The sequence below is a fragment of the Polistes dominula genome, unplaced genomic scaffold (genome assembly GCF_049000335.1).
Source record: "Polistes dominula isolate Pdom_NZ unplaced genomic scaffold, Pdom_raw_medaka contig_84, whole genome shotgun sequence".
NCBI lineage: Eukaryota > Metazoa > Arthropoda > Insecta > Hymenoptera > Vespidae > Polistes > Polistes dominula.
In genome coordinates, this window is record NW_028300944.1 from 3,023,440 (window position 1) to 3,035,500 (window position 12,061).

The 12,061-nt window shown below is 29.8% G+C and overlaps 1 protein-coding gene across 6 annotated transcripts in view; it reads right to left on the reverse strand.

Annotated features, from left to right (window-relative positions):
• LOC107073010 (uncharacterized) overlaps positions 1-12,002 on the reverse strand; it is a 62,964-nt gene extending 50,962 nt beyond the window's left edge. For 5 of the 6 annotated variants that reach the window (XR_016176331.1, XM_015333389.2, XM_015333386.2 and 2 more), the window contains exons 1-2: positions 11,743-12,002; positions 8,398-8,529 (exon numbers count right to left, since the gene is read on the reverse strand). Coding sequence is in view for 5 of the 6 variants with exons in the window: in XM_015333389.2 (XP_015188875.1) it covers positions 8,398-8,499 (102 nt within the window). In the remaining variant the exon portion in view is untranslated. Of the gene's footprint in view, positions 1-8,397; positions 8,530-11,305; positions 11,328-11,742 lie in introns of those variants that run through there. The other variant, XM_089171738.1, reaches the window with a different exon arrangement.
• Positions 12,003-12,061: the final 59 nt, after the last annotated feature.

Consider the following 12,061-nt stretch of genomic DNA (forward strand, 5'->3'; position numbering starts at 1 on the left):
CGTTGAAATGATTGCCAATATTTAGTTGCTATGTTACATATCACAATAAATTCCATGTTAAATTAATCGGTAAAACAGCAATAAAGGTGTTACAGTAAAAAAAATACAGAGGGCGTATATTTACGCCTTTCGTGTATACTGATGGATTTGTGAGAGCGTATATATACGCCTTTCGTATATATTGATAAATTTGTGAGAGCGTATATATACGCTTTTAGCAGTCAAAGGGTTAATGAAACAAAAAATCATCATCAAACTTTCATGTGTACTAATTTCTATCTCTGAATATCTTTTGAACGCTTAATTTAATCGAAAAAACATAAGACACCATTTTTATAGAGCAGTTAATTTCCTACAAAAATTTGTATTGCGCATTTTATAATAGTCATTTATTGTCGAGTTATAAAATTCATAAACAAAAATGAAATTTGTCTTAAAATAATCAAACTTAAATCTTCAATATCATTCAAATGGTGAGGTTTACGGAAAAAATATAAGATACCTTTTTTGTAGGGCATTAAATTTTCTACAAAATTCTTCCAGAACATTTTTCTGTACAATCAATTAATGATGAGGTATGAATTTTATTCTATTGGACTGAGAAAAAAATAAAAAACTGCGATGCGGAGGATCTTCCTATTAAAATTAAGAGCTCATATTTGGTGAGAATGTTTTTAAGGTGTCTAGCAACCCATTTTTCCGTGGCACTTGTAAAAAAAAAAATAATTGATTTTTTTGACCCACCTTAATGTATATATATTTAGATGTATGTATGTATGTATGTATGTATGTATGTATGTATGTATGTATGTATGTATGTATGTATGTTTGAATGCAGGTAGTGTAGTATAGTGTTCGTTTTGTGTGAACCTTACTCGAGAGTGACGAACCCAAGCACCACTATGTTTCTCTCCCTTTCTCTCTTACAGCTTCCGGCAGGTATGCCAGAGTCAGGGAGCATAACACGAACATAATGGAAAGTATACGGACTTACGAACTCGGTGAAGATAGGGATCAGTTTCCATTCAAGTAGTAGCCATCCTACGTGGCCAAGAAATTAATTGAAGAAAATTTTCAACGAAACAAATTCATCTCATGAATTTACACGAACTTTAATCAAACTTTCATTATTTTGTTTTAACGATAAAGTAAGAAACGCGTACTATAATCTTTAATAATGATGATAAAAAAAAACAAATTACAATTTGTTTTTTTTTTTATTAGGAGAGTTAATTAAGAGATTAGTTAAGATAACGTACAATTGTCTTTTTTTTTTTAATCCGACAAGAATCTAACAATAAGAATGAAATGACCTAATGCAATTAATCATCGCATAAGTGTTTATCACGGTATAAACCAGACATGCACGCATGAGACAAAACCACAAGCCACGAAACGCGCGATGGTTTTGTGCGTTTGGAACTTGAGACGAGTTGAAAAGTTAAATAGTGTGGGCTACAAGCGAGTAATGTACTTTTATAATTCGAGTCTTAAGGGGCACCACAGTGTTAAATTTTGAAAAAATCGAATTTTTTTTTGTTTTTGCATATTTCGATAATCTATACCAATGGTTCCCAAACTTTTTTGTCCTATCGCCCCCTTCCCAGAAAAAATATTACTTATTGTGCTCCCCTGAAAATTAATTACTTGGTTTTCCTTTTTTTTTAGTAACTCAAAAAAGAAAATACATCGACCTCCCTCCCTTTCCTAAATACGTCTGTGGCCATCATCGCTCCCTGAATCGCTTCATCGCCCACTTTGAGAACCACTGATCTATACCTTTAAAAATAACATACTAAAATTTCAAGTCAAAAGCTAGGTCATTAACCGATACGATGCTATTATACGTTTTCTTGGATGCGATTGTTTATCGTAACTATGAACGATTAATATATCAGTAACGACAATCGTATTCCTCCACAATGTTACTTTCTTAACGTAGTTGACAAGAAGTAAATAATTTCTAAGCTTTTGACTCTTTATGACTAAAATTTTCACTATTTTAATTACCATTCAATTTCTTATTCATTAAACACATTTTTCGCATTCCAATATCAAAAACTTAATTAACCAAGGGGTCAACTACCATATCATATTATTGGATGATTTTTAGAAGTTGAAACACACTGGGAAGAAGAGAAATATTCGACAAGAATAAATGACTTAGCGTTAAAAAAGATGTTAATGAACATTTGAGCCACTTATTTTGAAAATGGAAATTCCATTTTCCAAAAAAATCGAGTTAGTTACAGTAATAGTTTCATTTTTACATGATTTTTTCATTCTGAAGCAATTTTTTACAAATATAATTAAAATTATGAAGATTTTGTAACAAGAAAATTTACCGATCAACGGAATGATGAAAAGTTTATTTAGAAAATGGCCTAACTCCATTCGTCATTTATTATTTTCCAATTACACGTGGTTATTGTACAACTTCATGTTATATATCAATAAAGCATTTGAGGTTGCTTATATTCCAAGTAAATATGATAATACTTTATTGTAAATAAAATGAGACAAAAAGATTTTGTATGAACAAAATTATTAGAAGACGCAATTTTTAATAATAAATAGGGTAAAGAATTCTGATGAAGAATCAATAAACTGGTTAAAAATATGTTGGGTGCGTTTTGTTAGAAATAAACCATATAAAATTTTCTATAAGACATCAATGAATGAGAATGAAAATTTGAAAGTCCTGAATTTATTACCACGTCAGAGTAGACCAAGAAAGTTCGAAAATATTCTATAGACACCACTTTATAAAATATCAGACAATTACAACAGTAAAATTCAAGGACATAATTGACCTTTTACCATATATACCACCGGAACATCATGATTTCTTCAAATCCCTTTCATAAACAAAATATAGATGAGTAGTAAATTGTTTTGTAGGTTATGTTTGTAATTTTGTACGTTATGTAGTTAAAAAATGTTTGGAATCGCATAAATTATGTTTCTGAAGTGTTTTAAAGATATGTAAAATAAATTGAGTATTGTTTTTTTCAATTTGAAGCATCTTAAATTATGTTGAATGGGGTTAAGTCCCTTCGAAATATTATAACAAATCAAATTGTTGATTTTGAAAGTGTCCTTACTCCATTCGTGGTTAAAAAACGCATATTATTTACTTAATTATTGCCACTATTTTAATAGGAAATATAAATTTAACACTTTTAGATACACTTAAACAGTATAACTCGTTAGTATATTTTTAATTGCATTGAAACGCAAATCCTTTAATATCTCGATTCGAACATAAATGGAGTTAGGCCACTTTCAAAATAAACGGCTCATGTAATGTTTTTATATGTAGGTGAATGTTTTCCTGGAGAAATTCTTTCTGTTACTGACAATAAAGCGACTATATCTTCTATGCAAAAGCATGGTCGATTGTGGAAATGGCCAGAAACTCCTGACGTATTACATTACAAATGGAAAATATACTTTTTCATATTAATGAATCCATCAAAACGCGAAATATTTACTCTATACCTAAATTAGATTCGATATTGAATTTGAATTAACTTTATTTTTCATTAACTTTCAGAAATGAACTTCTATTCATTAGTATTTGACCTTTTAGTTGTTATTTCTTTTAATTGAGTAAATAAACGAAATTAAAATAATTGCTTTTATTGATTTTGACTGTAGTATAAGTGGTTAATTACTAACGAAAGAATTGTCAATTACTGGTTTCTCCAGTTTCATAAATGGTCAATTACTGATGCAGTAATTGTGAACACAATTTTTTTCGAAAAATATCCTTTGTTCTATAACGTCCAAAGTTCAAAGAATATCTTCACGCATCAAGACCTACTATTCAATAAAAATGCAAGAAATTTCCACTATTTAAGATAACAATTTCTCTTAACCAGTCGACCACTGATGCCTTCATCTTAACTCTTTCAAAAAAAATAAATAATAAGTTGATTCTTATAATACTGAACAATTTTATTTGTTTGTGCGTTGAGTAATATTTACCGAAACCACTTATAACTTATGTCAGTGATAATCATCGATATAAAAAACCTGACGACAGATAAGGATTAATAAGTGAATCGGTATTTTAATAAAATGAATCACAAACCGATACGGAATCATTTTTCAAAAAAAAAAAAAAAAAGATATTTAATGCGAAAGAATAAAATACTTTTTTTTGCTGAACAATCATTTACAGAGACATCAAGACACGCGTATCATGCTACCATGGTCTTAAAGATTCTAAACAAGTATGCACACTCTCAATTCCAGTGGCGTAACATTAACGTAACTCGTAATAACAGGAATTTATGGTATACTTAGTTATATCCTACATTATGATTGTTGTAATACGTAATAGTAAAATCCCGTCAACGCGTTGTAATATTAAATTTTAGAAAAACAACACTTTTGCAAGACTAACGTTTTCCAACGTCAAATCAAATATTAACCAATATGACGAAAATTTCTCATGGTTGAGAATCAAAACTAAACGAAGTGAAGATAATTGAATGAACCGTCAGAAGATTGTATTTAAACGTTAAAAACTTGTACAAAATTACTTTCTAATTGTTGTAAAAAAGGTGAGCTAGATTCGGGTAAAGATAACCAGCTTGATCAGTGTTTACGCCAATGTTTACAATTACTGAATGGAATATAACTGAGAAGTACGTGGAAGCATGTGTATAATCTTTGACTACTATTCTTATATTTGAAGAATATTTTGTAGAAATTAAAAAGACTACGAAAAGTATCTTTTAAAATGTGTCCAAAAAAAAGATTGACTTGAAAGTGGCCTAACTCCATTTATATTCGAATCGAGATATTGAAGGGTTTGCATTTTAACACTTTAATGGCCGCTCACACAACATGTGTGTGATAGCCGGAACATTGATCGTTATTTTATTTATAAATTTATATATATTAAAAATTATATGTAAAATTAATTTTGTTATTTAATTGTTTTTTGTTTTATGGTAATTTTTTTGTGAATGACAATAAAATTGTTTTTAATTTAATTCTTGAAAAATATGTCCGGGCCCCTGACGACGTTTGACTGCGTACACGTACGGCCATTAAAGCGTTAATGCAATGAAAAATATATGTATAAGATACTAACGAGTTATACTGCTTAAGTGTATCTAAAAGTGTTAAATTTATATTTCCTATTAAAATAGTGGCAATAATTAAGTAAATAATATTAGTTTTCTAACCACGAATATAGTTAGACAACTGTCAAAATCAACAATTTGATTTGTTATAAAATTTCGAAGGGACTTAACTCCATTCAACATAATTTGAGATGCTTCAAATTGAAAAAAACAATACTCAATTTATTTTACATATCTTTAAAACACTTCAGAAACATAATTTATGTGATTCCAAACATTTTTTAACTACATAACGTACAAAATTACAAGCATAACCTACAAAACAATTTACTACTCATCTATATTTTGTGTGTGAAAGGGATTTGAAGAAATCATGATGTTCCGGTGGTATATATGGTAATAGGTCAATTATGTCCTTGAATTTTACTGTTGCAATTTGTCTGATATTTTATATAGTGGTGCCAATATAATATTTTCGAACTTTCTTGGTCTACTCTGACGTGGTAATAAATTCAGAACTTTCAAATTTTCATTCTCATTCATTGATGTCTTATAGAAAATTTTATATGGTTCATTTCTAACAAGACGCACCCAACATATTTTTAACCAGTTTATTGATTCTTCATCAAAATTCTTTACCCTTTTAAAAATTGCGTCTTCTAATAATTTTGTTCATACAAAATCTTTTTGTCTCATTTTATTTACAATAAAGAATTATCATATTTACTCGGAATATAAGCAACCTCAAATGATTTATTGATACATAACATGAAGTTGTACAATAACCAGATGCAACCGGAAAATAATACTTGACAAATGGAGTTAAGCCACTTTCAAAATAAACTTTTCATCATTCCGTTGATCGGCAAATTTTCTTGTTACAAAATCTTCATAATTTTAAATATATTTGTAACAAGTTGCTTCAGAGTGAAAAGATCATGTAAATATGTAAGTACTACAGTAACTAATTCGATTTTTTTTGTAAAATGAAGTTAGGCCACTTTCAAAATAAATAACTACCTTTTTTTGTATTACTTTCGCGAAAAGGCTTTCTCTTTAGAAGAAAAAAGTGTTGAACATTCGAAAAGAAGAATTTAGTTGGATGAATTTTCAAAGTCAGAAACTCGCGATCGATGTTATTTAAGTGGTCGGCAAGAGACCAAAGCTTATGTTAGTTCGGTACACGTGAAAGTACCGGTACGAAGAAGCGATACGTTCAATAAAAAGATCCTTTTACCGATCGCGAGCGGAACGTGCGAAAGCAATGTATGAGAAATCCTCGCGTGGAGTCGACGAACGCAATTTGAGGTCAACAAAATGATAGAGAGAGAGAGAGAGAGAGAAAGAAAGAGAAAGAAAAAAAAACACAATAGGCAAAGAAATTGTGAATGGGAACGAAGAAATATGTGATCGTGTGATCGTGTAGAAAGGACTCTAGGAAATAATGAACAATTATTATTAATCGTAGATATATTATACATCGTTCAACCCATTCGAGATCACGACTTTTTTCTAACACCGTTCCCAGGAGTTAATTCTTTTTTTTTTTTTTTTTTTATTATATTGCTAATTTTACAATGGTAAATTGTATTTTTCTATACTTTAAAGATAACAAAGGCGGGATTTAGTATTTACTGCAATGAACTTTCAATTTCCTAATGCCAATCTATCTATATATAGGTTTTTCAGATCAAAGTAACCATTTATCATTTCAAAATAACAATTTTTCTATTTCAAATTAATATTTTTGTCATTTCAAAATAACAATTAAAAAAAAAAAGAAACAAAATAATAAATGATAATTTATTGAACTAAGATTAAAAATCAATGCAAAGAAGCCATTTTAAGAGTTATCTTCAATGTTTTCAATGCGTTAAAAATTGATGTAGTACAAAGATTTACGTTTTTCTTTTGCAGAAGTTCACTTTTGGTATTTTTTAATGTAATTGCTGAATTGCATTCTATTATTAATTCAATATAATTTAAAACTTCGTCGGTCAGTTTAGACATTCTTTTACCACCTTGTTTTTTGTTTAAAACAACACCACCATCATTATTGTAACGTCTCAATACATTATAAACTGTATTTTTATTAATACCTGATATTTGCGCTTACTCGGCTATTGTTTTACCTTTTTCATATAGTTTTATTAAAATTTCTTTCTTTTCTAAGCCTATCTTGTTGTTTACTGTTGAAATACGATTTCTTCTCCGTTCAACAACTAAATTTTCCACATTTTCATCACTACTGCTATCAAAATTATTATTTGATTCCATAATTCTACCATAATTGGATCTTATTGAGGAAGTATTGCTCAAGTCACTGTTTAATTCATTATTAACATTGTCCATTTTGTTAAGGGGTGAATCACCCCCTTTTAATCTAACCAATGGAGAATTCAGTAACCAATAATAAATACCGATGATATCAATGATAAATAGTTATCATTGGTACAAGCTCATTGGTTGACAACGTATATAAATATATGTTTTTTTTACGAAGATGTCTTTTACTAATTTTGTTTTATTAAATTCTAAAAATAGTAACAGTGGTGTAGCGGACGTAAATCCAACGAAATTTTTTATAAAATTTATTTATTTTTAAAAATTATTATTTTCTGAATTTAATTCCATATATACTGTTTTAAATATGATTGCACATAAATTTTAAAAATTAACATAGCACATTATGTGAATTAGTTTTTTAAATTATCATTCATTATTTTATTTCTAACTGCTTTTTTTCATTGTTACTTTGAAATGAAAAAAATGTTCATTTGAAATGAATTTAATTTATATTATTTAAATATAAAAATTATTTTATATAATCAATTATTCATGTTTTTAACTTAATATATTTCATTCTGAAGTTACAGTTATTAAAAAAAAAATTTGAAAATGAGTCCCAAAAAATGGCCATTGGCGGGTAATAGGTTAATGACATTTTTTTTTATTTTGTGTGATTTTTTTCAACTTAGTATAAAGAATAGTTTTTATCGCGATTATTTTTATTTTTTATTGCTAATTTAAGGATTTATTATTTAGAGGTTATCTAATTCTCTAGGTTCTGTAAATTTTTAATAGATGGCGCTGTATTACAATTTAATTATTTCGATATATTCACGTCATACGTTTGCAGTTATTCAAAAAAAAAAAAAATTTGAAAATGCATCCCAAAAAGAAGGCCATTGGTGGGTAATTGATTAAAGATGCTATTTATACAAAAAAAAGTCTTATCTCGACGAATACTTTACAGTGTGCAAAAGTCTCGAATAGGTTAATCTGTAAATAATCTTACCTGAATTTTGGCGGATTTGTCCATAATTTTATAAGAGGGCGAATCGTGATGGCCGGATGCTGCGATGACGGCGCCCGCCTTACGCGACACGCATTGCCCCATGTAAGATCGCCAACTTCGAGCCAGCACACTCTAAACGTATCAAAATTAACAAATCAAATCTTATTGTATTTTTTGGATAGATCGCTAAAAGCATCGTGTCCATTTAGTATTTCATATGTTAATTTATAGTAAAGAGTATCGAGTTAAAGGACACCATTAGTGTGACCGCTTGAAAAAATGGTAATTTTTCAAAATTTTTTGTAAAGAAAACTACTGCATGGAATGTTTAAATTTTGTAAGGAGATATTCGTGGGTATGTAATGAATAAATGACTAAATTCTTGGATCAAAAAATTGAAAATTAAGCAAGTTATTCGCAATCTCTCAAGGCCCAAATAAAAAAGGCCCCCACTGCTGCAGTTATAGCCACCTTCATAGTGCATGAAATCAAAAAAACCAAAAAGTTTATTAAACTTGAAGGAATTTCTCGTACCATGAACCTCGATCGATACGAAAAATTGAAATTTAACAAAATGGCGGAGTTTAAAAAAAAACGTTTCAAATTTCGCGCGAAAATTTGATGCTTTTTGGCTTGCCAAAATGACTTTCTTTTTTCGATCAAAAAACTGGAGGTTCATGGTATACAGAAATATATGTGAAAGAAGCTGCAACAAAAATCAAATCGATCGAATGATTTGTCTTCAAGCTATAACTACAGCAAATTTGAAAAATGTGGTTTCGAGAAAAACGCGTTTAAAGTTTTATTTGCTGATTTCATCGTTATAAATCAAGAAATATTAAATTGCTTTAACTCAAAAACTATTTGAGATATACACTTGAAATTTTATTGTGTTATTTTTAAAGGTATAAACTATCGAAATATGCGAAAAAAGAAAAATCGATTTTTTCAAAATTCCACGCTAGTAGTGCCCCTTAAATACGTTATTGAATAATGAATATACATATATATTCATTTTGTCCAATTTTAATCGTCGATATTGAAGATGTTATAAATTGATGATTGCCAAGCTGTAAAAAGATGTTATGCTAAAAATGAGGAAAGCTCATTAATCCACCAAAACTAGGCACCCCCATCACCATTCATCTATTAAAGACAAAAATAAAATGTGCTAGTACAAAGTTAAGTTGAATAATTATGTCGGATGATAATCACAAATAAATTTTGTATAAATACATTTATTTTTTCTTCTCACATTTATCATTTATTTATCATTAATTCTTAGAGTGCTATGGACGCATATATGCGTTTGGTATAAATTACTAGAGTAGTCTATCGACGCATATACGTGTTTGTTAATATTAATGTAAAATAATGTAATGTTTATATTAATTAATTAAATTATATTCAGAAACAAAAACTGTAATTATTAAATATAATTTATTATTAGAATCTAGTTCAAATAAATCATTCCGTTTCTACAAAACATTTTAGTTAAAAGTATTTAGCACTCAAAGGGTTAAATCAGATTGCAACTTTGATATCATCCCGGAAATCAAATTTTCAATTTAACTTTGTTACTTTCCTTTATCTCGACTTTCTTTCTTTTTTTCTTTCTTCAATTTTGCCCAATCTGTATTGTATACTTTCGTTTAAAACTAGCATCAGCGGAAACATTTAATCAATAGACGTATGTATATATACGTGCTTGTATAAAAGTCTTCTATAGTACAACCTAATCAATAATCTAATGCAATAGGAATTTCCACAAAAAGAAAAACAAAAACAAAAAATCATTTAAATATTTGTTATTGCTGTTACATTTTTATATCAATTTATAAATAATTTATTATATATGGTATGTAAGAAAGAAAATGACAATTAATGGAGAGTTAAAAGTCGATTTCGAATTCGTGACTGTTCCGCTTATACACATCCTTCGTATGTAATATGTGCAAGCAAATAAAATTGTGTATGTGTGTAGGTGTGCTATATACAGGGTGATTCATAAACTCTTGTCACCTTAATAGCTCCGAAAGTATGAAAGTAGCAGAAAAGTGGATGCGGAAAAAGTTGCATGAAAAATTCAGGACTACAATATGACATTAGTGTCTTTTTACTAGGTTGAGTCATATTTAAGATTTATTTGAATACTTATTTTCGGATAGCGGCTGACAAGATGAATCCAATGATGAGCAACATTAAATACAAAACCCGACAATGACCAATAAAAACTATTCGAAAAATATCTGTTCTGTCCGTTGTCGGAACAACTAAAGTATGACGCAACCCTGATACAACCCTGACGCGACCATGACACGGAAGAGCTGTATTATGGCCGGCTTGTTCGCCAGTTTTCATCTTCGTTGACCTTCAAAAATATTAATGTTGCAAATCATTGGATTTGTCTTGACAACCGCTATCCGAAAATAAGTATTAAAATATAACGCTTTATTTAAAAAAACAAAGTTGACCAATAGATCTCGAAAATAACTAAACCTAACAAAAAAAATACTAATGTCATGTTGTAGTCCTCAATTTTTCATGTGACTATTTTTTTATCCACTTTTCTGGTACTACAGCAAGAGCTGGTGAATCAACCTGTATATATCGTACTCGTGTGGAAAATTCACTCCCTGCAATTCGAAAAGCGAAAGTAACGAATAATAGAAAGAAGAAAAAGAAGAAGAAAGAGAATAAAAGTATATTATATCGGATGTTATAGAGGAAAGTGAGAAGAAATGAATTTCCAAATATCCTTGTAGGGGACATGCGCCTTAAAATATACCATGTACGATTAGAGAAGGAAAGAAGAGAGAGATTATGTAGATTTACTGCAATCACACCTACATCATGTTCTGCATTATATACATGGTGTCACACGTCAAATTCGTACTTCCTTACTCACACAAAAAAAACTCCGTGTTGTTCGATCTCTCGGCCGATGAAGGATTCTTTGAAAAATGCTGTAATGAATAAAAACATTTATGTGTTTTTTGCGTTCATTCATAAGGAATGCTTTTAAGATTTAGCTATGGCAAATCATGCGTTTCCTCTTCGATCAAGAAAATTCTTCGAGTACACGAATATCGTCCCCCATCGGTTGTTCTTCCTTACATTAAATTAAAGAGAATTAAAGTTTGCTGATCGTCCTTCCTTCTCCTCCTCCTCCTCCTCCTCCTCCTTTTTCCACTTCTTTTTTCTTTTGACATAGCTCCAAAAATTTGACAATACTCAAAGGTGTAAGCTAATAGATTTTGTTGTTTCGATCGATAAAAATATTCGCGAAAGAATGTAAAAATATAAACGTAAGGATTATTATCAGTGATAAATAAGTGAATTTACCTCTTCTCACGCAATTGAATCTCCCGGGTAGCGATCCGTATGAACTCGTGGTATGCATCATAAAACTCTGACGCAAGGACAGCTACAAAGGACGCACCGATCCCGTCAACATGTCACTACACCATGGATCCTTGAATTTCGATCCTTTCAAACGTAATGTCAGACTCCTTGATCCGTTAGAATCGAAAGGATTTATCGCACTCGGTCAGTTCGCGTTAGGTATCGCGTAGCCTCAAGACTCGACCGAACACCACCTGTCATTTGGATATATTCGATAGTATGGGACATGCGTCGTGATGTCACTCACGCTCGTTTCAAT